The sequence below is a fragment of the Lonchura striata genome, chromosome 18 (assembly GCF_050655825.1).
Source record: "Lonchura striata isolate lonStrDom1 chromosome 18, ASM5065582v1, whole genome shotgun sequence".
Taxonomy (NCBI): Eukaryota; Metazoa; Chordata; class Aves; order Passeriformes; family Estrildidae; genus Lonchura; species Lonchura striata.
Window position 1 is genome coordinate 1,363,748 of NC_140720.1, and position 24,816 is coordinate 1,388,563.

The 24,816-nt window shown below is 42.5% G+C and overlaps 1 protein-coding gene across 1 annotated transcript in view; it reads left to right on the forward strand.

Annotated features, from left to right (window-relative positions):
* Window positions 1–3,375: 3,375 nt before the first annotated feature.
* Window positions 3,376–24,816, forward strand: part of FASN (fatty acid synthase) — a 41,530-nt gene continuing 20,089 nt past the window's right edge. The window contains exons 1-18 of the mRNA XM_021534061.4: window positions 3,376–3,516; window positions 9,496–9,642; window positions 10,161–10,313; window positions 11,854–12,027; window positions 12,879–13,079; window positions 13,499–13,621; window positions 14,247–14,362; window positions 14,605–14,739; window positions 17,082–17,541; window positions 17,884–18,071; window positions 18,864–19,053; window positions 20,452–20,546; window positions 20,944–21,078; window positions 21,389–21,592; window positions 23,129–23,244; window positions 23,676–23,851; window positions 24,205–24,396; window positions 24,685–24,765. Coding sequence (XP_021389736.1) covers window positions 9,516–9,642; window positions 10,161–10,313; window positions 11,854–12,027; window positions 12,879–13,079; window positions 13,499–13,621; window positions 14,247–14,362; window positions 14,605–14,739; window positions 17,082–17,541; window positions 17,884–18,071; window positions 18,864–19,053; window positions 20,452–20,546; window positions 20,944–21,078; window positions 21,389–21,592; window positions 23,129–23,244; window positions 23,676–23,851; window positions 24,205–24,396; window positions 24,685–24,765 — 2,866 coding nt within the window. The 5' untranslated portion in view covers window positions 3,376–3,516; window positions 9,496–9,515. The remainder of the gene's footprint in view (window positions 3,517–9,495; window positions 9,643–10,160; window positions 10,314–11,853; window positions 12,028–12,878; window positions 13,080–13,498; window positions 13,622–14,246; window positions 14,363–14,604; window positions 14,740–17,081; window positions 17,542–17,883; window positions 18,072–18,863; window positions 19,054–20,451; window positions 20,547–20,943; window positions 21,079–21,388; window positions 21,593–23,128; window positions 23,245–23,675; window positions 23,852–24,204; window positions 24,397–24,684; window positions 24,766–24,816) is intronic.

Sequence of the window (24,816 nt, forward strand, 5' to 3'; positions counted from 1 at the left end):
TTGTCTTCTAAATAATGCAACCGTTAATCCTGTGGAGCTTTCTACTTGATAGAAAGGGATTTTAAAAATATTGCATCTGAGTCTGTATTATTTCTCATCTTCTGTAGCTCTTTCCACTTGTTCCGAGAGCATGGAAGAGTATAAAATTAAATTTCTATTGTCACACCAGTGATTGTATTTTCCCTTGACAAGAGATTGTATGGACTTCAAAGCAGTGAGAAACACTGCTACAATATTAGAATCATAGACAGACAATATTAGAATAACACAGACATGTTGTAAGAAATAAGTCTTAAAACAGATGAAACTAAAAGAAAACTTGAATGAGTTGTGACGTAAGAAATGATAGCTCTGTAGTAATTATCATGCCAGGACAGTAATACAAGGAATCAGTGTATTTTTGTAGCATTTCCAGAAATGCTGAGCTGTCCTGGGATATTAGAGATGAACTTTCATATAATTAAAGGAATGCATATGAAAAATTCAATAAAAAACTTTTAATTGTGGGGATAGTCAAGCACTGGAACAGATTGCCCAAATGAGTTATGGAATCTCTGTCTATGAAGATACTCAAAACTCAACTGGACATGGGCCTGGCCAGACTGTTCCTGCTGACCCTTGAGTTGAGGGCTTGGACTAAGTGATGTCAAGAGAGGTACCTTCCAATCTAAAAGATTCTGTGATTCTGCAAGTGGTATCACTGAAGTGAATAATACTTATCAGTTGCTGCTAAATATATAAAATCTAAAATGGTAAACAAAGGAATAGAGGTATTTATCCATGAGTGTCTTTTTTTTATGGAGCATTTCTTTATAGAAAGGCTTTCATTATACTCTTTGCCAGGAGGTGTTCTCTTCAGCACCTGATAATGTGGGTTTTTTTGTACTACCTACTGAAAATATTTTGCTTTAGTGCAAAGGTGCAGTGATATAATCAGATGCTAAATCTGCACAAAATTTCGTGAGATGTTGTTAAGCCAATATAAGGACTGAGAGACCTTGTGAGCTTCTTTCTAAACATTTTCATTACTTGAAAATCCTGTCATTGGATTCAACATTGTTCATGAGCCAGGACAACATGATGCAATCCCTTGAACCAGGCCCTGGATGAGTTCCTTCTGTAGCACAAAGCATAGTGGTTTCTAACAAGTACAGGAATTTTGGCCCAGGTCACAACAGTTAAAGCACTCACTGCTTATTTCTAAAACTCAGTGTGTATATTCCAGATTTTATAATAGCTGTAGATCATCCTGAAATTTATTTTGTTATTTACATGTTTAATATTAACCTATGGAGATGCACAGTATTTCGGTAGTATGTGATTCTGTGCATGTGTTAAAAGCAGCATAAAAGAGCAGTTTATTCCATGATATTTGCAATACTGCATTTGAACCTGGAAAACATTTCTCTTTATTCCGTACACTGTGGGTGTAAGCTGATGGGCTGCAGACTTCAGAAACACTTTTGTGTAGGTTTGTATGCAGGTTTCTGTGAGATTTTTTTGTTGTTGTTGTTTGTTTGCTTGTTTGAGGGTTTTCTGGGTTTTTTTTTTTTTGGGGGGGGGGTGGTGGTTTTTTGGGGGTTTTGTTTTGCGATTTTTTTTGCGGTTGTTTGTTTACTCCCCCTCCCATGTCAACTGGCATGCCTGTTCATGCAGACCTCTTGCCAGTAACGAAGCTTTAATTTATTCAGTTTCCCTGAGAAACAGGTTTCCTTAAGTCAACTGTAGGTAAGGAAAGATGATATCTAGGTTGTTTCATTTTATTTTACTTGTGGTAGAAAAAAAAGTAGTTCAGTTATTGTACATTTATTTCAGAGTACTTCTGAGAACATAGCATGTAAGTATGAAAATTAACAAAATATGCATAATAATAAATCATATGGACATACTGCATGGAGCGGTTGTGCTAAGGATACTAAATACAGCAGGAAAATGTATTTCTCGTATGACCAAAATATTTAACAAACTGGGCACTGATTTCTAAGAAGTAGATTAGAAGAGTGGCAGCAAGGTACTACTGTGGATACTATTGAATTGTACAAAGAAAGGAATGCGTACGAAGAAGAGAATTCAGGCAGATCACTGAGTACTGAAAAGGTAAAAGAAGACATTTTTTATTGTTGTCCTTATCAAAGGGTTAAAAACCTGTTATGTTGAGGAATATACAAATAAAGGCAAAAGGTCTGTCCCGAGAAGGTCTAAATGAAGCTGTATTGCAAAGCGGCAGTGCAAGTGCTACCCGGGAGTGGGGCCTCTGCCCAGAGCCAGTTCAAAGCCATGAAGAAGAGACAAAGCGAGGGAACTTTCTTGCATCCCCGTGTTCAAGCCCACATTTGCCGACCGAAAGGCTTTTTTGTTTCGGAGTGGCAGTCGCAGGGAATGCAGAAGAAAATTCATATTCGCTACTGTTCGGGTTTAACTGAAGGAGCGCAAGTTACAGGCAAAGTGGATGAGAGGTGCCCAAACGCAGAACGATCCGCCCCGTTCCGCTGGAAAGGGGGGTGTAGCAGGGGCACGGCGGAGAGGGAACCTCTGGCGCCCGCCCCCCGCCTCCGGACTCGCTCTGCTGCCGCCAGTCAGGGCGGCGCGACGGGCCTGGGCACGGGGCAGCGCATCCCTGGCCGGCGTGCCTGCTGCCCTGTGGTAACCCCGGGACCGCGCTCCGCCGGGGTGAACGACCGCCGCCGCCGGAGAGCTACGGGCGCTGCTCACTCTGCCGGCGGCCGCAGCCACCCCTCAGCCGTCACCACATCGCCTTATCGCTTAGCAACACCGCGCGGGCCCCGCGATTGGCAGGGCCGCGCCCCCGCCCACGTGCCCCTTCCTCCGCATTGGGTGCCGTCCCGGGATTGCGCGTCCGGCCCCGCGTCCTTTCCCTTTGTGCGCCGCGGGTGCTGCGCGATCCAACCGCGCTTTGGACCGGTGCCCACCGCGCCCTCGCCTCAGTCGCCGAGCCACGGTGCCGGCACGGCGCGGTCGTACGCCCCACAGTGTACCTACCCGCGGGGAGGTGGGAGAGGAACACAACAAGGTCCGCGCCCACGGGGGGTCGGCGCTGCCCAGTCCCCGGCCAAGCCAGGCCAAAGCCAGTCACGCCCGCAGCACCTAGCCTTCCACGGCCTCCAGTACGGGGCGGGCGGGGCGCGAGAGCTTGGCCCCGTGCCGCGGGCAAGCGGGCCCGCCTGTGTCCGCCCCGGCCTGGCCAGGGCCCCCTCCTCCCGTCGAGCGGCTCCGGCGGGCAGGGGTTGGCATCATCCCGGGTCTGACCGGAGCAGCCCTGCCCCGACTCTCATTGGACTGCGGCGAGGCGTAAACTGTCAGCCCATGTGGCGTGGCCGCTGGAGGTGGCGACTGCTTAAATAAGGGTGGGAGCTAGAGGGAGATAGTGAGGAGAGCGCGGAGTATCGGCCGTGCACAGCCCGGCACCAGCCGCCGCAGTGTCCACCCCGCAGCATCTCGAATCCGCACTGAGCTGACGACAGTCTTACCGACACGAAGCCATCCGGACTTGTGCAGGTATCGGCGTGACAGCGGGTGCGGCCTAGTCAGGAGAGCGGCAGCTTCTGCTCCAGGTTCCGCGGGCCGCTGCGCCCCGCGGGTGCGCTGGGGAGGCTCCATCTTGCCCTTTACGCCGGGTAGGCGATGAGGGTCCCTGGGCTTGGCGGGAGTCCGCAGGGTCGGTCCGCGCGACCGGAAAGTTCTCCTCCCGTGCCCTGGGGTCGCCGCGCCCTGTTGCTGCGGGCTGCTCTCCCGTGGCCCAGCGCGGTCGTTCCGGGGAAAGTCCCCCACCTCAGCAGCTGGTTACCGTGCCGCAACCTCCCGCTCCGCCTGCCCAGCAAGGTGGCTGCATTGTGGTGCTGGCGCTCAGCCATCTTGGCGGCGGGCGGGGACCAGCCTCCCGCCACGGCCGCGACCCGTCGCAGCCGGGCCGAGCGGGATCGGGGACGCGGCCGGGCCCCGCTGCCCGCAGTCCTTGCGCGCGCCCGGCGACAGCGGCTGCGCGAGGGGCCGCGCCCGCCGAGAGCGGGGCGGCCGCCGAGAGCGGGGCGGCCGCCGGGAACGGGGCGGCCGCCGAGAGCGGGGCGGCCGCCGAGAGCGGGGCGGCCGCCGAGAGCGGGGCGGCCTCAGCTGCTGCGGCTCGGGCGCCGGGCCCCGCACGGCTCGGGTGGTCGCTGGGGCCGGATGGGCCGCTCTGCCCGGGCAGCGGGGCCACGGCGCTGCGTTCTGCACGCCGGCCCGGGTTAGGGCGAAGGCACGGTCGTGGCAGGCTGAAAAAGCTTGTACGAGAGCATATCGGCGCTCGATACTGGGAAGGGAGACTCGCCAATAGGTTCTGGGAATCCATCTGAAAAAACGTGCATGTATATTGCTAAGCTATTTTTTCCCACTTCTCTATAAACCAACGGCCCACACGAAATAGCCCGATGGTGATACACCATTATGGATTTGACGATGCGATTCTGTTAGGAATGTGATAATCTTCTCTGTTGGGGTGTTTTTGCACCCGTTTGGTGCTTATTCCACATTCCTTCCCTGGTATACGGCCCTATAAGATACTGAATGTGCATTGTCCTAGCTAATAGCTTTATTTGATTGCTTAAATTTAAACAGGCAATGTTAACGGTGTGTGAATAAACTTGCCCACTCCATCACGCCACCTTTGGAGGCTTTGGAGCGTGTCTTGTCCTAAAAAATGGAGAAGGAACCTCAAGCCATATGAGCAAAGGATTCAGCTTTTCCTGCAGCCTCTATCCTTGAAACAAAGTGAAAAGAATAGGACATTATGAAAGGCTGCATTTAGTGGGTGAATTAAGAGATGAGGGCAGTTATGAACAGATATTTTACAACATGATAAAGGACTTCGATTTTTATACAGGTAACTTCTGACCACTTGGGAATCAACCAATCTGTGTTGATTCCATGAGTAAAGCCTAACTTACTTACTATTTCTCCAGTAACAGATTTGAATCAGACTGTATTTCCCTCTAAGTAGTTCTTTTAAAATATAAATACATTCTACTGTTTTTCATTTTTGTTGTGGTTGACAGGATAAATACCTGAAGCAGAGGCATTTGAAAGATCTTTGTTAAATTGAATCTGTAACATACAGATGGATGGTAGCCAAATGCTTTCAAAAGAATGAAAGCCAGACTGTGTTTGCCTCTATTCTGTGAATGGAGTTTTTGGAGACAAGCATTATAGTTCTTCATAAGTGAAGTTTTTGTGTAAGGACACTTTTTTATTATGAATTTTAGAAATTATAGCCAGCAATTAGGAAGTCTGGGTTGTGATGTAATCGTACTGAAAAACAAAGAAAACAGTTCTTTTGTCAATATCTGTGCTGAAGAAAGCTATGGAGGAGTCATGAGTGTTTCATTTTACAATTATGAGAGATCCAGAAAAGATGAAGATTTGGACTGTCTAGAAACAATAGCAGAACTGACTTTAAGGATTCTGTCCCACCATGATGACAGCTATCAAAATAACAGTGAAATAAATATTTTGATCCTGTCTAGGAAAAGGAAATGTGCATCAGGCAAAAAAAGATTTGGGGTTTATTTGTCATTTCTTTGCGAACAGCTGTTTCTCCCTCCCTCTCCCCTTCCTTTCTTCACCAAACCCTAGGTGAACAGGTTACAGCAGAATAAGTTAATGTTCAGTGGTTGGCAAATCAGGTATGAGTGGGCAAAGGCATCAGATTTTACCTTCAGTTTGTTTGTTGGTTTTAGTTTTGGGTTTTTTGGCTTTTCTTTCCCTCTATGAGCTTATATCCTTAATGGTCAGAGGGTTATTTCTGTAGGGAAACAGGAGATAAAAGTATTATTAAAAAGTTGTACGGTTGCCAGGGATGGTGGAAAATGGTGGTTAATACTTATTTTTAGATTAATTTTTGGTGCCAAATTAGTGAGGGACTGAAAAAAAAAATGTTTTAAATGCTATAGAAAACATTATTTCAACTTAAGAGTAGCCTTGATACCAGAAGGGATTGTTAGTTATTACTAGTCACAAACTGAATGAGTCAGCAACACAATAGAATTGCTAAAAAATATTGTGCAAATCCAGCAAGATGGTAGTTTAGGCTTAACTGAGGTGTCTACTGCACTGATACTTTGGCAGAGGGAGGGAAGTTTGGCTGTGGTGTTTGCTTCTCTCTATTCAATTAAAAACACTAGGTGTCTGAGGAAAATTCACACAATTCAATTTAAGCAAAAGCATAGGATAAACTGAGGAAGAAGAATGTTAGATGTCTGGTTAGATTCAGAAAATAAAGCCTTAAGAAGTAGAAGACTCCTGTTTCTCCCTCTTTATCTTCTTTGTCTCCTGTTAGGACCTGTTGTTTTTGAACACTTCGCTCATCAGAGGTAGTAGGAGCAGTCTGTTTGTATGTTTTCTGTAGTCTAACCTCCTTTAAAACATCTGTAGAAATAAATGTTCTTTATTGATCTGTGCTATGCCCTATGCTTGAAAATCTGTCAGTGTACTGAATTACTTTGTATAGTCAAAAAATGCTCTATGGAAAACAAGTCTCTAATAACTTAAAAGAAGGAAGCAATACACCATTTGGGGGCAAAGTCAATCAAATTTTAAAATGGTTTACCTGCTTACTATCTGTCAAGGAAGACTGAAAACATTGTTGGTAACTGTAACAACTACTGTAATCACTGTTTAATCAGGGATGGCTTAATATTAATGACTTTTCTTCTGACCACTCTTGTTTTTCAACAACAGATCCTCTCTGCTGTTCTGCTGCTTAATCCATATTTTGTATTTTATCTTAGGCATTTGGAGATCTTTGTGGCAAATCTAAATCTTTCTGGTTCTTTGTGTATTAAAATATTTTTATTTGTGGCTTTTCTTATTTGAGTTAAAATTATCTTCTTGGCTCTTACTCTTTGAATTTTGATTACTGCAGCATCTTTTTCTCCACCTTTGACATAGTCTTGCTCAACTACATTCACAACAAGTTGGCAAAAATTGTTTCATTGATGAATTTCATTACTTCACTGTCTGAAACAATATTTCATCAATTGGTTTTACTTGGATAGAGTTTTTCTGATACTCCAGGGAAAGAGGTGTGGGCTGAGAAGGAACAATCAAATAAGTCGTATTTCAGTCCCCTGAAATAGAAATTATATTTCTCTCCCTAGAGATCATCATCCAAAGAGCTGAGGTATAAAATTGAGTAATACTTAAATTATCACTTTTGTGTCTCGTATCTTAAGCTTAAATGGTAAACTTTGTGCTCAAGATCTCTTTCCCTGCCCCAGCACAGAAATGCTGCAAGTGTAGTAGCCTTGTGGCCCTTGGTTGGTTTTTACAGGTACGGTGGTGAAGCCAGTAGTAAAACTGACTTACTAGTTTTGTGTGAGTGGAAAAAAACTTAAGCTCTGAGTGGACTGGGCCTATTACTACCAATTTAAGTTTTGGGGACTAGTTTCTCAGTAAAGGCCTTGCTCAATTTGGCCCTTGATGTTTCTTTTTTTAAATGAACAAGAGTGGAATAAACCTTTTGTTGTTTGGGTATTTGACACAAGACCTAGAAATCCAAGATGTCTTTTTGGGAACACTTCTGTTTCTGCTCCCAGAAGGAATGGACTGGGTAAAGTAATCATCTCTTCTTTTTCAGTGTTAGGTGTTGAGTAATTTCACAGTTACTCCACAGATCTGAATCAAGATTACTGCTGAAGGAAAGAAGGGTGAAAGAAATCAGGCAACCTCTGTGGTTACATTATGGCAGTACTACGCCTCAGCTGTACAGAGGGGCTCTGCTTTCCTTCTGCACACTCCAGCAGCCTCATGCAGATGTGGGAAAGTGTCATTTTGCCTGAGCAGTGTAGTCAATGGATGGAAGAGGGGCTCGTTTCTTGCTCAAAAGCATCAGGAAGTCCTGAAAGAGGCTGCAAAACAATGCCCAAATGAAACATCTTGGGTTGGAAAAACAGCCACTAAGCACTCATCAGCGAATACCCATTAGTGCTGTATTTTGGAGAAGATGATCAAGCACCAGGAGCACTTAAGCAATGGGCCTGCATGCCACTATGTAGCGTAATACCTGATGGAAGTCAAACTTCAGGTCTTTCGTAACAAACCTTTTCCTTCAAAGTTATTAAGTCGGACTTGTAGTCGTTTGAATGCCTAGTTTCCTTTGTGTTTTTTCGCTGTTTAAAATCCCACACATTAAAACATATTTTGCCCCTGCTTACCAGAAGGATTATTTAAAGAAGTACTGCGAATGCTTACTTTCTTTTTGGTTCCTGCAGCTGTATTTTTATGTATTTTCATATTTTAAAAAATTCCCACCTTTTATATGGGTATTACCCCTACTCCTTTAACTTGTCTACTTAGGATCTAAAATTATAATTTTCATTTAACTGAAACATGAAGTTAACTTGCCTCCTGTCTACTTAGTTGTTAATACATTTTTTACTGTAGTAGAAGATAAAGGAGTGTAGTATACAAGCTATCATTTGGTGCTGTTGTCTGATGCAGGTGCCCTGCCATGGTATGTTTTGCAGCATGATGCTCTCCTGTGGTGTTTGAGACTGGGGTCTTACATGAAAATTTCTTGGGACAACAGCTGATGGTTTTCATCCTGTCTGTATTCCAGATCTGTTCTGCCACAGCATATCTTAAAGCACCGCCCTCTATCGTATAGTCAGTACCACATTCGGAGTTCTTTAAACATGTTGCAGTGCAGGGTCATTTAGGAAACACTTTAGATATAACACTTAATTCTTTGATTTTAAATGATGCTGAATTGTACTGTAAACTTTGTGCTTTGTGTGGGTTTTCTCCTCTGTGTGTGTATGGGGGGTTTGTTGTTGTTTTTTTTTTTTGTTGGTTGGTAGGTTTGTTTTGGGTTTTTAGTCAGGATTTTGTTTACTCAGAATTAATGGGAAGGGGTTAGGGTTGTGTTACTTATTTGGGGGGGGGGGGTTGTGCACTCTTGTAGTTTTGTTTGGGGTTGCTTTTTTTTCACATCCAACAAATCTTTTGATTATTGATTCTTAAGTTAGCATTTAACTTTGGAATGATTGTAGAACTTGTTTTGCTACCTGTTAGGTTTGCCTTGTAATTATGTTTTTTACTATGTGTATTTCATCATTTCTCCACCCACCTCTGCTCTAGCATGTTAATCTTTCTTCTCTGCTGACTTCACAGAGGCTTCACAGAGGCTCTGCTTTAGTAGAGGTAGACTAGGTAGACTTACGCATTTTCTGGTTGTCATAAAGAAACTGGTGGTTCTCAGAGCCTGATGCTCCTTCAGGATCATTTTTTTCCATCCTTATCAACCCCATGGGTCTTATGGTCCATTTGATTGGTTGCGATCTCTTTTTCTTTTTTTTTTTTTTTAATAGTAGAGACTCCATGGGGCTGTTCCTGTGTGGGTGTTCCTGCAAATATGCTTGTTTGTCACAACATGTCAAGAAGACAAGACACATATACTTTCCTCTGTGTGAAATCTTACTAGCCTTACTGCTTTGTGTATCTCAGCAACAGGGAAAAGTTAAGAGATGGAGGACGTGGTGATTGCAGGCATTGCAGGAAGGCTGCCAGAATCTGAGAACTTGCAAGAGTTTTGGGAGAACCTGCTTAATGGAGTTGATATGGTCACAGAGGATGATCGGAGGTGGAAACCAGGTATGTGCTTATTGTCCCTCCTTTTGGAGCCGTGAGTTCTGAGTGTTTTAGAGGAATTATCCTATGAAAAGAGAATTTATGAGATTGAAATCCTTCCAGACCTGAATTAACTTCTGATAAATCATCAAGAAATTCAGTAACAGAATACTTTTATGAAGTGATTTGCAGAAGTCAAAAACAGCTTTTCTTTTTCTTCTACTTGGTGAGTGACTGGAACCACCATTTAGACTATATGTGCTTCATACAATTTGCCAAAGTAAAAATGGTTAAACTAGATAAATGTCTTTGCTGCTATATCCAGGAGAGTCCTAAAAATTACAGTTGTTTTTGCTAATGCAGCATTCTCATTCCCAATGAGGTAGGTTGGTAGATACTCATGCAGCCCTCTGGGTACTGCACAGGGGAGTGAGGTTTCATGTGTAATTGAAAATCAACTGTGGTCATTCTGTACTGTGTCTCAGCTTGTAGCGGCTTCACTGTTTATGTATTTTGGGACTCAGTGTCAAATTTTTCTTCAGGAATTTATGGACTGCCCAAGAGAAATGGAAAGCTCAAGGACATAAGCAAATTTGATGCATCTTTTTTTGGGGTTCACCCTAAACAAGCTAATACAATGGATCCTCAACTTCGCTTGCTGTTGGAAATTTCTTATGAAGCTATTTTGGATGGAGGTAAGTGGATGGATTACTGAAGAGGGAGAATGAAGTTGTGTTGTCTCTGTGTAACAGGTGTAGACATGAACCTCTGTGATGAGAACTCTAACAAGGGAAAGCCATCACATTAGAGAGGAGATCCAAGACATGCTATGGGGCTACCACATCTCAGTACAAGGGTTAGAACAAAGCTGTTGTCTCTGGAATGCAAACGAAAGAAATCAGTGCTGACTGCTAGCAAATATGTACCTGCATCATATGGTACAACCACAAACCAGTATGACCAAATCACTTTAACAGTCAGCTTCACTTCAACTAGATCTTTTCTATGTTTTGCTCTACCCTAACATTCCATAATAATTCCTTTGTAAAAGGAAAAGAAGGATGACTTGATTAGAATTCTCATGCATGGTCTAAAAGAATGATGTATTCCTGTCTGTTGGCCAGATTATTGGGGAACCTGTAGCATTTGATCTGTTTCTAAAGAAGGTTTTCCTAGGAAGTGTGCTTTCAGAAATAGGACCCTCTCTCTTCTATCATTTGCCAGTGTTTTGAGATTTTGAGTTACATATCCACCAAGCCAAGTTTATTCTTCATGTTAATCAGTTTCATGTCAGAACATAAGCAGATGGGGAAAAAGCTGGAACCACCTCACTAGTACTGACAAGTTACAAATTGAAAGAGGGGAAATTTAGGTTAGATATGAGGAAAAAAGTCTTTACTGTTAGGGTGGTGAGATATTGGAACAGGCTGTCCAGGGAGGCTGTGGATGCCCCAACCCTGGCAGTGTTCAAGGCCAGGTTGGGTAAAGTCTTGAGCAGACTGGTATAGTGTATATAAGAATTCCCTGCCTGTGGCAGTGGAGGTTGGCACTAGATCTTTTAAGGTTCCTTCCAACACTTAAGATTCTGTGGCTTTACTGAAATGAGCTTTCGCTTCTCTGCTTCTAAGCCTCCATCTGGAGATTGAATATTTGTCTCCAGGACACCTTAAGCACAGAGAAGAAACAGCAGAGATTTCTGACAGTTGACTTTGCTATGTGGTTTTTTAAAGCAAAATTGTTTGTTGTTCTGGTTGTTGGCTATTTTTATACTTCAGAATTCTCATTTTTGTCTTGTACTCCAGATCTCAGCTGGAGATAGATATTGATATGCTCACATGACATTTCATGTGCCGTGATTTTCTTCCCATTCAGTCTGCTCCTTTTCTCTCTACTGGAAGTCAACTGTTAGCTTGTCCTGTCAGCACTTGTACTTTTCATAGTCCATGCGCTTTTTTACACAAGACTCTAGTAATGCCCAGCTAGGCTGAAAAGCTTCGTCAGGGCACAGTATGTTCTGGCCGAAAGTCAATACCAAACTTTGATTGACTCTGAAGTAAGATATTTAAGGTCTGCAGTTGAAACAGTTAAAAGGTTAGTAAAGGTAAAGGAACAATGCTGCAGGCCTGCCAGAAAGGGGCAATAAATAGTTTTTGGTGAACTGATGCCAGTGTACCTGATATCTCCCCAGTTTGCCCTTCATTTTGTTTACTGTAATCTACCTTTCAATCCCTATAGGTATTAATCCAGGTACCCTCCGTGGCACAGACACAGGTGTATGGGTTGGTGCCAGTGGGTCAGAAGCTGCTGAAGCCCTTAGCCAAGATCCAGAAGAGCTTTTGGGATACAGTATGACTGGCTGTCAGCGTGCTATGCTTGCCAACAGGATTTCCTACTTCTATGACTTAAAAGGTAAGTGTCCCCCAAACCTGTTGATGCTGATCAGCAATTGCAATTTCAGCATGATTGTACCACAGTTGCTGTAGAGGACTGGGATGGATATTATGGCACAGACCCCTTTTGGAAATAGAAAATAGTATTTAATTGTTCTTAGGAGGTGTATGAGGAGTAAAAAATATATAGTGACTGTATGATAGGACTCCCTCTAAGGCTTTATAACTCAGCTGCTGCTGTTGTGTATAGCTGGTGTTCATTTGAAAGATGGTGATGTCAGGAAGCCTTCATGGCCTTTAGACTGCTATTTGGTACCAAGATACGTGGAGTTTGGGTAGACCAGAGATAAACTGCTACTGACTGTAGCAATTGGCGTTTTTTTGAGTAAAGTGGAAGAAGTAGGAGAGCCACAGAAATTATGCGATTGCTGGCATGCGTATGTTTCAATGTATGATTCCGTGTATGGTATTGAAGGAAATGGAGAGATGGAAGTTGATGTAGATTGCAGCAGAGAAGAGAGATAATGGCAAAGGCAGCATCAGGAAGGATGAGGGATTTTTATTGATGAGAATGGATAATTAGATGATACTTTCCTGTAAAGCTGTGTTCTCTTTTTGATGGAGAGACAAAATTTTTAAAAATGCCCTTAAAGCAAATCTGTTCACAATTTTTTCCCATTTTTCTGATGCCTTACCTTCTAACTAAGCAGAGATGGTGATTCTAGCCTCCAGGTGCATCAGGTTTATCTGCTATGTTCTGAAGGAACTCATATTTAACATTGTTTTTAATATGTTTCTTGTAATCCCATCCTGTAGTCTTTGGAGAAGAATCTAGGAAATTAAGGTTGTTTTTCCCTTATGTTTCTTAAGGGCCAAGCCTAACTGTTGACACAGCCTGCTCCTCTAGTCTCGTTGCTCTGGAAAATGCTTATAAGGCAATTCGTCATGGGCGGTGCAGTACAGCCCTAGTAGGTGGGGTCAACCTCTTGCTGAAACCCCACACATCTGTGCAGTTCATGAAACTGGGTCTGCTTAGTCATGGTGGTGCCTGCAAGACTTTTGATGCTTCAGGTAAGGCATTAGTACAAAAGCTTGTTGTATGAGAGTAACTTACTCTACAGTCTGTGACCAGCTACTCTCAGTACAGCAAAGAGCTAACCTTGTAGTTGTTCCAATGTGCACTGGTTGGGCCATACTCTGATCTATGTTGTGTCCTCCATTGAACCTGGAAGACTAACTGTGGGGAAGAAACCATGGTTCATCCCTCTGATTCTGGGGAGAAAAATAAGGTGTCTCTTGATGGAAAATTTCTGTTGTGAAATTTGTGATGGATACTGTGTCTTCCCAGGTCATGACATTTTTCTTTAAAACAAATAGATACGTCAAATTCTCAAAATAGTCTATTATAAGCAGCAATCTTCCTGCATGGTGTTTGGCAACATTTTACAAAGCAGAGCAGAAATCATGACTCCTCCTCTCTCTGCTCTCAGGAGATGGATATTGTCGCTCTGAAGCTGCTGTTGTTGTTCTTTTGACCAAGAGATCTATGGCTAAGAGGATCTATGCCACAATTGTAAATGCTGGAGTTAACACTGATGGCTTTAAGGAGCAAGGTCAGTCTTGAGCTGCTGAAACGTTACCTATAGAACTCTTCAGTCTAGTCTTTGCCATAAAAAATGGTGTGTTGTAGGGTTCTTGAATGTTTTTTTTTTTGTGTTTGAGGTTTTGGGATTTTTTTCATTTTCTGGTTTTGATAATGCAAAGTTCAGGACCTTGTTTTGTAAAGTACTTCAAGGAGAAACACAAAAGTGGTTTGTACTGAAGTAACAGCAGTGTTCTCTTGCTAGTTTAGCATTCCTCAAGACATCTCTGCAGTAACTTCTGCAGTGATGGTAGAAATGTAGATGGAGCATTATAACTATAAAGCTCTTACCCTACTGTTGTCCAGCTTGTCCCGCTCTTCAGTTGTGGTGACAAAAAGCTTCATATGTTTTGCTTAACCTAGACATCTAGTATTCTGTTATTCCACCCTAGCCTAACTCATTGCTTTACATTAATTTTGGGTTCCTCTGCTCTTCTTAAAGCACCTGAGAGTTTGGTGCTAAGAACATGGTGAAAAGGTCTTTAGTTTGTTTTTTTGGGGAGGGACCTGGCAATCCAAAGCAAATTAAAGGATGCTAAAATCAGAACAGGAAGCACCTGATAGGAGAGTGGAATTGATGGCAATTTTGATCCTAGGTGTGACATTCCCATCTGGAGAGATGCAGGAGCAGTTGGTCAGATCTTTGTACAGGGAAAGTGGTGTCAAACCTGAAGAAGTGGAGTATGTTGAAGCTCATGGGACAGGCACCAAGGTCAGCATGGTCCCTTGGGGACTGAGTGTTTTCTTCCCTTCCATTTCTTGCCACACTTTTCCATTAAATTATTCTTTGTTTGCCCAAAGTAAAATCCTTTTGCTTTCTACCAATTAGTAGAGTAGATTCTGCTTCCCTACTTTTGGACTTTGCTCAAACGCCATAATCTTTCAGATTTCTCTTTTGGGGGGGTGTGTTTTGGGAGTGCTGGCTAATAGCCATTCTGATTCTCTTCATACTAGGTTGGAGATCCACAGGAAGTAAATGGCATTACAGGTATCTTCTGTGACTGTGAGAGGGAGCCACTGTTGATCGGATCAACCAAGTCAAATATGGGTCATCCAGAGCCTGCCTCAGGGCTTGCTGCATTAGCCAAGGTAACAGAAGGTTTGAGAAGGAAAATTTGGAATTATGGGTAACACCAGTGTGTGGGGTCTTGTTTGGTTGGTTTAGGGAAAATCTGCATTGATTCAGGGTAAAATGTTCACTGATAATTTTAAGAACTCAGGTGTTTCTCATTAACTACTTGCCTCACAGGTGAATACTTTTAAAAACTCAGGTGGTTATCCAGCAAACCATCAAATGCTTAGGTGGCCCTCTGCTGTGTTCACACATGCTTCAGTTCCTGCTTCCTACTGAATTCTATAAGAGCATAGCTGTGCTCAGGATGAAGGCTTTGGGATCCTTAATCCTTGTTGATTACTTTTTCAGTCCTTACACTGGACCTTCCAACAGAACTCTGCTGCAAGCCGTTTGGGTTTGAGGCACATACATGTAGAGGGATTTAGATGTTTGGAGTAGTTGTCAGTGACCAAAGGTGAGAGGCAGTGTGGGCTTTCGGTGCCAAAAGAGCAGCTGATCTTCTGGCTTTCTGTCAGGGTTGTATCATCTCTTCCTCTTCTCTCTTAGGATGGCAGGAAGCCAGGTGAGTTCTCTGGGATGAGGCTACCAGCATGAATAACTGTCTGTCTTAGCAGCCAGCTTGCTAACTACTGCTGTAGGCAGACAGTCATCTATTGCTCTGGCTGCTACACTGCTTAGCAGAGAGCTAGCTAATGTTCACACTTGCTTGTAAGCCTATTACCATAGAACCCTGCAAACCAAAGTCATGTACACCGCCACTGCTAAAATTTTAGACTCTTCAAAGTGGTTGCTTGTGACCCGAATAGTGTAGTAGCCTCACCTGCATGGCAATAGCAGTATCCATCTCTCTGTAGAGAAAAGTTTAGTGGTTTTTAGTGCCTTTATCTCTGACTAACATATTCTTCATAGAAAGAATAATATCCTAGTCATAACAAAAAGCTTCTCAATCCATATTGTGTTGTATGTAACAGTTTGTTTAGTGTGGTTCTGTAATCCGTCAGGACAGGATCGTAACTTTGAGGTAGTGTTGTCCCCATCTCTACACCAAACCCAGTGTTTCTTAGACAGTAACTGTCTCAGTATGTCTGCAGTTTGTGTTTTCTTCCAGAATTCCATAACATGCTGCTATGTGAGGTATTAGGAAATTCAATCTTGAAAGTGTCAGATTTCAGACTTGAAGAGAATCCATTAATTATATGGGTAGGTAGGAATGAAACTAAGGTTTGCTGAGGCCTCTTCAGTCATTCTAATAAGGAAGGGAAAACTCACCTTCAATCTTTGAATTACTCAGCCTATCTAATCACTTGTTTTGCAGCAAAGGCAAAGCTTTTTGGTGGCACTGGTGATATGCTCACTGTACTGTGCTCTCAAACCTAGGTAGAAACCATGGCAAACCTTAAGTACAATGTGTATCAGTGTAAAGCAGCAGCACATTCAAACTGCATAGTATTGTAGGTGTAGGACAGTATGCATGAAAATCCTTACACTGCAGCTTTAAATATGTTGACTGTAAGTTGAAGTTGTTTATTGTTATTGGTTGTTCTCCCAGGTAAGCTGCCATGTCTGATAGTCAACTTGAAAAAGCAGTTCCCAAGAGTATGTCTCTCTGACCATTCTGGGGTGATAAAGGAACTGTCAAACATACAGAGCACACTGTGCTTGCAGCTGACCTTGTTGCCTGCAATTTGCTGGGCTTGTTCCACAGATGAATGTGGGGCTGGTGTCATGAGCTGTATGTAGAGAGAAGGGGGCTCTTGCTTTTTTTGGCACAGATATTTTGTTCCTCACATTGTTTCACTACTTTCCTTTGGCTCTGCCAGTTCTGCCCAATCTGCTGTTTCTGATTTTTTGAATCGAGACAAAAAATGGGTGTAAAGCAGCAAGCAGACTTCTTTGCCAGTGCTTCAGCTTGATTCTTTTGCAGCAAAACAAGAAATAGGAGCATTTTGTTGCAGTAAGGAAGATGATTTGTGTGACTGTGTGTGACTGGGGAGGGATGAAGTGGAACGTGATAAAGGGATGAGATCTGAAAGGGAAAAAAGTTGGTTGGTGAAAAAAGTTGGTAGGCTGCTCTTCCAGCAAGACTGCATGGCTTGCCAGTTAGAAAGAGAGCGGAAGCTAAACTTCATGCTACTACGTTCAACTTCCCTGCTGACTTCCTGCCTGATCTGAAAATTTGCCTGGGTGATGCAGCTGTTACCTCAGTAACATCAATACTATTCTCTGAAATGTTCCTTTATCCAAGCATAGAGAGCTGCTTCAGAATGTGCTATGTGGTCATTTGTAGTTAAATAATAACAAAAGAATGTTTGTCATGAGAGAATGTGGATCACAGAACTCTCTTTTTTTCTTTCAGGTCATTCTCTCTCTGGAACATGGGCTGTGGGCTCCAAATCTTCATTTCAATACCCCTAATCCAGATATTCCTGCCTTACAAGATGGCTCTCTGGAGGTAGTTTGTAAACCAACACCAGTGAAAGGCGGCCTTATCGGTATCAACTCTTTTGGTTTTGGGGGTGCTAATGCTCATGTCATTCTGAGGCCAAATAAGAACAAATGCCAACCTGTGGAGACTAGTACCGTGCCAAGGTTGGTTCAGATTTCTGGCAGAACCCAGGAAGCTGTGGAAACACTAATTCAAGAGAGCAGAAAACATGGAGAATGCAGCCCATTTGTAAGCCTGCTCAGCGATATCTCTGCAGTTCCTGTGTCCTCCATGCCCTACAGGGGCTACACACTGGTTGGCACTGAAAGTGACATAAAAGAGATTCAGCAAGTTCAAGGATCTGGTAGACCACTCTGGTACATATGCTCAGGTAGGTGTGCAATATTGAGTCCAGGCTTTTCTATTCCTCTTTAGATCTGGGGCTTGAACAATTGTATTCTGTGTTCTAATGTTATTTCACAGTGTAGCATGAGGAAATATTTTGCAACTCTGTGACATGTCTAGGAGTCTTGTGTTTTCTGTATTTTATCAAAACCTTCCAACTTAACTATCTTCTGATTATAGCAAAGCCCAGCAAATAATAAGCAGTGCCCAATTTAAAGAATGTAAGAAATATAAAAGTTAGAATTTTTTAACTGCCAGAAGAAGTGTGTTGTCTACTCCTGTTTCAGAGTATTACTAAAAGCTCACTTTCTCCTTGCATATCCTGCAGGCATGGGAACACAGTGGAAAGGCATGGGCCTGAGCCTTATGAAGTTGGATGTGTTTCGCCAGTCTATATTGCGTTCAGATGAGGCTTTGGAGAACACAGGCCTTAAGGTCTCAGACCTGCTGCTGCAAGCAAATGAGAACACTTTTGATGACACTGTTCATGCATTTGTTGGACTAGCTGCTATTCAGGCAAGTCTCAATGGGGTAGTGGACTCAATCTACATAAACACCTTCTGCTAATGTATCTGTTTGGCTGGTAACACTTTATACCAATTAATGGAAGCTTGTTTTGTGTAATCAGCAAGTGGCAACTGTTGGAAATATTTCTCTGAGAGAAGGAAGTACTTTGTGCCCCTGACAGTTTCAGGCTTTGCCACTTCCAAATACATAACAAACTTTTTGGTACAGACATTCTTGGCCTCACTGCTTTTTTCTTACAAGATGTTTGGACTAATATTGGTCTGAACTGATTTGCATGTGTATTTGCATATATGGCACAGTTTCTTCCATTAAGAACTTTAGGAATGCCTAAGTTTCTTGGAGCAAGGTTCCATTTAATGTCTTCTAAAATTTGTTCTGCAAATGAACCAAGTCGAGCTGAATGAAGCCTCTTCATGGTTCTGAGTGTCAATGTGGTATTCATGGTTTCTTAATAAACTAGAGGCCAAGCTTTTAAAGTGGTCTGGAAAGCTGGTCTTAGCCTCTTACAGGCACATTCGTGGCAGCCTCATGTTGTTGGAAATATTTTCTTAGTGGAAAGTTAGATTGTGAAGAGGCCCAGACAATACTGGAGTTGCATGATGATTCTTAGGATTGCTTTGAAAGGAAGATGGAGCTGTAATTGTGGGGAGAAAAAAAAGCAGTGAGGCCAAGAATGTCTGTACCAAAAATTTTATTATGTGCTTGCTACTGCTGTGTAGCTTTGAAGCCTGACACCTGCTTAATCTGGTGTGGAATCAGTAATTTTACTTCTGCTTGCAGATTGCTCAGATTGATATGCTGAAGGCTGCAGGTCTGCAACCCGATGGTATTTTGGGCCACTCGGTGGGAGAACTAGCTTGTGGCTATGCAGATAACTCCTTAAGTCGTGAAGAAGCCATTCTTGCCGCTTATTGGCGGGGACGATGTGTTAAAGAGGCCAAACTGCCACCTGGAGGAATGGCTGCTGTTGGTAGGTACACCCTTACCAAAAGAGTTATACAGGAATATGCATCTGATCTCTGTTGTATGCCATTGAGATAAAATTGGTCTCTGAAACTGTCATGTCTGTAAAATCTTGGCCACTGTTGCCTCTTGTTGGTTTTCTTCTGATGTAGAACAGGTTCTTTAATATTTAAGTGGATAAAATGTTAGTGATCACTGTCGTGGAATACATCAGGATTTTGGTAACCATGCAAAATTTTAAGTGTAAATGGAGGGATTTATTATCAGGTGACCAGTGACAGGCCTCATAAATAATACCTTGAAACAAGGCGAAAATGTAAAGCACTGAGTTTTTTGGCTCTTGATAGATATGTATCATACACACACAGATGTGTATATATATGGGGTTTTTTTTGTAATTTTGTTCAAAAAGAGACTTCTGATTGTCTGCAGGAGCAATGGGATGTGAAAACAGTAAGCCACTATGATGTAGTGGGTAGCTGACTAGTGGAATTTACTACGGCCTAATAGCACTTGGGAGTAAGCTTACTCCTGAACAAGCTTTACTTTGTGTTTGTGTAAGTCATATAGTTTTGCCCACTGTCAAGCAAAATTTTAGACCCAGCAGTTTTGCTTTGTAGTGTGACTTTATGGTGACTTATATGTTTAAAAGTAAAATTATTCTTGGTAGCACCGTTGTTCTTCTGTTTCTTACTGGATGCAGTGGTCAATTAAAACCTGAAACACTTCAGAGAAAAGTTGTTGCAGGTATAATGCAGTCTATTGGATTAGAACACTTGTTATGATCCTAGACTTCTTAATTTAGGTAATGCTGCAAGGGACAACCTACCTAATTTAGCTTTTTTCCCCCTTGAGATTAAATAAATGACACTCTTATCATAGAACTTGGAAAGCTGCATATAGTATGTTTTTGATAATCTCATGTTTGAGTTCAAGTTCTTCCTGTGATTTATGTAATGTATGACCTGATGCTTCATATGTTAACCCGGCATGCCACTAGAGTTACTGATTTGTATAAATATTTTGTGTCTCTCAGCAATCCAAGCTAGAGCAGGGGAGAGCACATGGGCTTGGCTCCTAGAAACTAATGGCAACATGAGACTAAACAACCACTTCTGTAGCTTCTTTGAAAGTGCGGGGGTTACCCCTACCTCATTCATTAATGGGTTAGTGCAAAGATTTGGCTTTGTGTTCAGTTTAACTGTGATAAGTGTCATGGTAAAACTCTAGGGTAAATACTCTTAGCTTTTGCAGAATTGCTTTGGAGGGGAGAGAGGTAGATGTCAGTATCTCCCAGTTTTGCAAAGTGCTGAATTGAGCACAGTGACTGTGCAGTTAAGATTTCCTCCTCTTATGAGGCTCATAGCTAGAGACACTTTTGTTGTCCTGTGGTCTTCTTCTGCAGGTCTGACATGGGAGGAGTGTAAACAACGCTGTCCTCCAAATGTGGTACCAGCCTGTCACAACTCGGAGGACACTGTCACTGTTTCGGGGCCTCTGGTGAGCATGGAACTTATACAGTGTGTACTGGGATTATGAGTAGGACCTGCAAAGTTCAATTTTGAAGAAAGCATGAAACTTACTTAGAGATCAAGCTACTTGGAAAGGGGAGCTGGGTTGAAGTGGTGGAGTGGACATAGTATGTTGTATAAACTTACTCAAATAGTTTGTGAGAGCAAGTGATATTAGTGCCTCAGTAAGCTAGTAATAAAATCTGTTATATCCATGGGCATAGAGGATGATAAATTATAAGACTGAGAAGGGCAATTACCTCATCACTGCCGTGGTTCCCCTTAAATGGCAACTGATGAAGGGTATGGACAGACTACAGTGGCTTGTGCAAATGCCAAGTATTTTGTGAGCTTCTCTCTTAGTTCACTTATATTTCTCTTCTTAGGACTCTGTGAATGAGTTTGTAGCCAAACTGAAGAAAGATGGTGTGTTCGCAAAGGAGGTGCGCAGTGCTGGCGTCGCATTTCACTCCCATTACATGGCATCTATTGCACCAGCACTGTTGAATGCTCTCAGAAAGGTAGTATTGCCAAACCATGGCTTGGCATGGCTTATACTCTGACACCCTGATTGCCTATAGGTTATGTTGAGCTTAAGGGGACTCCTCTTTCAGAAGGAAGAGAAAATCTCTTGAAGAGCATGTAGACCTCTGTGAGATCTAATGTTTGGAATAACTTGGTCTGGAGCAGGAGGATGTCCTGAGCAATCAACCTGGGAGAAGTGACCTGCAAAAAGGAGGAACTGCTTGCTTTTGCCAATCCTCTTGTTCTCTATGTATGACTTGTAACTCTTTCCTCTTTCTCTGGTTTTTCTTTCTTGGCTGTCTGTAGGTTATTCCACACCCTAAACGTCGCTCAGCACGATGGATCAGTACATCTATCCCTGAATCTCAGTGGCAAGGTGATCTGGCTAGGAATTCCTCTGCTGAGTACCATGTGAACAACCTCGTGAATCCAGTGCTGTTCCACGAAGGTCTGAAGCATGTTCCAGAGAATGCCGTTGTAGTAGAGATTGCTCCACATGCTCTTTTACAGGTATCGTATTTGATTGTTTCAGTATGACACTATATTGATAGTATCATGATGTTACAAGGAGTTTGAGGGTCTGATAACTAGGAAAGACTACTTCAACCCCCCCTCCCCCCCCAGTTCTGAGAGCTTTTGCTTCCTTCAGTACTTCTGAGCTTCTCCCAGTTTCAATGCTTGTTTTTTTGTTTGTTTCTCTGTGCTTTTTTAGGGGGTGGTGTATGTTAATACTAAAAATAAAAAATCCCTAACACATTTCCACTTCTTCACCCAGACATTCACATTACTGCTGCTATTTGTTCCTATACACTTCAGATAACTGATAGCCAGGTTTCTAAACTGCATAATAAGTAAGGAAAGCATTTCATGGTTTGGATCTAATGGAGAGTGTGTGCAGAAATTACGGTGGAGTGAGACATGCAAAAACTTAACAGGCCTTGTCTATGAAAAACATCTTTTATCATCTGTACTCTGAATTTGGGTTGATGTTTTGTGTTAAAAGGTGGTGGATAGCAGTAGTGTTTTCCCCTCTTCTCTTAGATCAAGTAGTCTGAGGCCACAGGAGCTTACTTTCTTATTAAACTCCTTTCTCTAATGAGATCAGGTTATTAATTTCTCCCTGCCCTATAAAAATTGATTCTCATTGAATTAGCTCCATAGTAGAGAATGCAGAACATGAGGTGCATTGGGAAATACTTGCTCCTCAGGATCAGTGGTGTGGTCTTGTCTCTGTCCCTTAAGTCTCAAGGACTGGTCTTTTTCATTTGGTCAGTGGCATGCAAGAGGAGAAGTCTTAGGAAGAATGGTAGTTGCTCATGATCAAGATTAATAGTTACACAGCACTTCTGAGTTTCAATCTAGTGTATCTTTATTATATCATGTTAGTCTTATGCTTTGAAAGTGACTTGAAGGGAGAATCGGGAGTACAGTTTTTAAATTAGGCATATATTTTTGCAATAGAGATTTTATGCCTCATGTTGAAATCACTGAGCAATTTTGGACTCTAATGCAAGTGACTAAGACTTCATTGTCTGGGTTTAAGAGTATCCCAATTTTGTCTTCCATTCCTTTATTTTCTCATGTAAAGACCACAGGATCAAATTGAAGAGAAGATAAAAATTGGGTCAGGTGTTCAAGGCTGAGTTTTTTGGTCTAATAGCTTTTGCTTGAGAAATGCTGTAGGATACTTCAGACTATAAGGTGCTTCTCCTGACAAGGGATTGTGTGCAAGTGGGAGGCATGAGAAAGTGACTTAGCAGTTCTTCAAGTGCAGGTGTTGATTTCACTTCACAGTCTGCTTGGGAAAGGGATATTTGTGTTTTGGCAGAATTACATTAATATTCTGTAGGTTCTGCTTTATTAGATGTGCAACAGCTTGGGTTGCTGGAAGGGTACTCTTCTCTGTTAAAGTGGTGTATGTGCCAGCAGCTAGCGCAGAACTCTTGGCACAGATACATAAGTGTCTTGAGACCTATAGACAAAAATTCAGAGACAAAGTAGTAAGTGATGTCTTCTACCAGTGATTTATGGATTCTGCTTGACCAGGCTATCTTGAAGAGAACTTTGAAACCAACTTGCACCATTTTGCCTTTGATGAAGAAAGATCACAAAAATAATTTGGAGTTCTTCTTGACACAGATTGGAAAGATTCATTTAACTGGGTAAGGAGACTAGGGGAGGAGGGTGAGTGGAATAACAGAAGGGAATTAGGTCTCTTCTCTAATATGCGTGTCTTCACATGGATTCAAACACTCCTTCAAGAAGCTTTGAAATAAATGGGATGTACATTTGTGCCTTACATACTTAGCATGCTCACTTGTGAAATGTTCCTGTGGGTTAGAGACTGCTTGGGCAAGGAAGGTGCCTTCTAATGAGAAGTGCCATTTAAAGGCCTAGGAACCTGGCACTAGCTTCTGGAAATAAATTTTGCATCTTATAGACTGTTAATTACAAATTTGGCTGCAGTAAGTGTTCATGGTACATCTCAGACATGGAGTCTGAGACTAAATACTGTCTGACTTCTTAAGTATTATAACATATGATTTTTTTCCCATCCCTTCCCCCACTGTCTTGATTCTTTTTGTCTTTTTAGGATAAATGTTCTTGGAAATAACTTGTTCCCTGCTGTAGAATACCCTGTCCCTGTGGGAACACCCCTTATTTCTCCATTCATCAAATGGGACCACAGTCAGGACTGGGATGTTCCAAAAGCTGAAGACTTTCCATCAGGTTCCAAAGGCTCTGCATCTGCTTCAGTCTACAATATTGGTGTGTTGCTTGTTTCGGGCTTACTATTTGTTTGTCACTTTCCTGCTTTACCTGTGTGTTTCGTTTTGTAAAACTAAGAAAAGAACACTCAAAACAGCATCCTGGAAGCCATCTTCTGAAGCTTAGATATTTGGTCTGGATTGACAAAAACCTGTATCTGTTTCTGAAATGGGAGGAGAGAACATGAACAAGCCAGGAACCTCTGTTGCTTTAGACTAAGAGTAATTCTAAGAGCTGCATATTGTCAGGCAGGATAGTTGGAGAAACTAGAGCCTCTTGTAGATATTGAGGAGAAAAAACCTCTCTATTACAGTATTTTTATTCTTTTTATTCTACTCTTTTTTCTTTGACAGATGTGAGCCCTGACTCTCCTGACCACTACTTGATTGGTCACTGCATTGACGGCAGAGTTTTGTACCCCGCAACTGGGTACCTCGTGCTGGCTTGGCGAACACTGGCACGGTCTCTTGGTGTGGCCATGGAGGAAATGGCTGTTATGTTTGAAGATGTCACAATTCATCAGGCAACTATCATTCCCAAAAAGGGTGAGTGAGGAGTGCTGGTATAACTGCATGATGGTGTAGTGAAGATGGAAGGAGTGGGAGGAAAGGAATGCATGGGAAAAGTGAGGAGTCCCTCTCCTGAGGGACTAAAGAGGAGTGCAGCATGACTGAGCAAAGGAATGGATTCATACAGTCAAGTAGTATGCATTATGGTCATTTTTATTATGTGCTGTAAGCAGTAAGTCTAGAGATAGTGAAAGAAAAAGTTCTGCTTCAGGATGGTAGAAATAAATGAGCTCACAGTCCTGTCTTCCTCAATATTTCTTGCAGGATCAGTACAGCTGGAAGTAAGACTCATGCCTGCTTCCCGCTGCTTTGAGGTGTCAGGAAATGGGAATCTGGCTGTGAGTGGTAAGTGAAAGAAGTGTAAGTGTATATATATGATCTTAGTAAATCCATTAT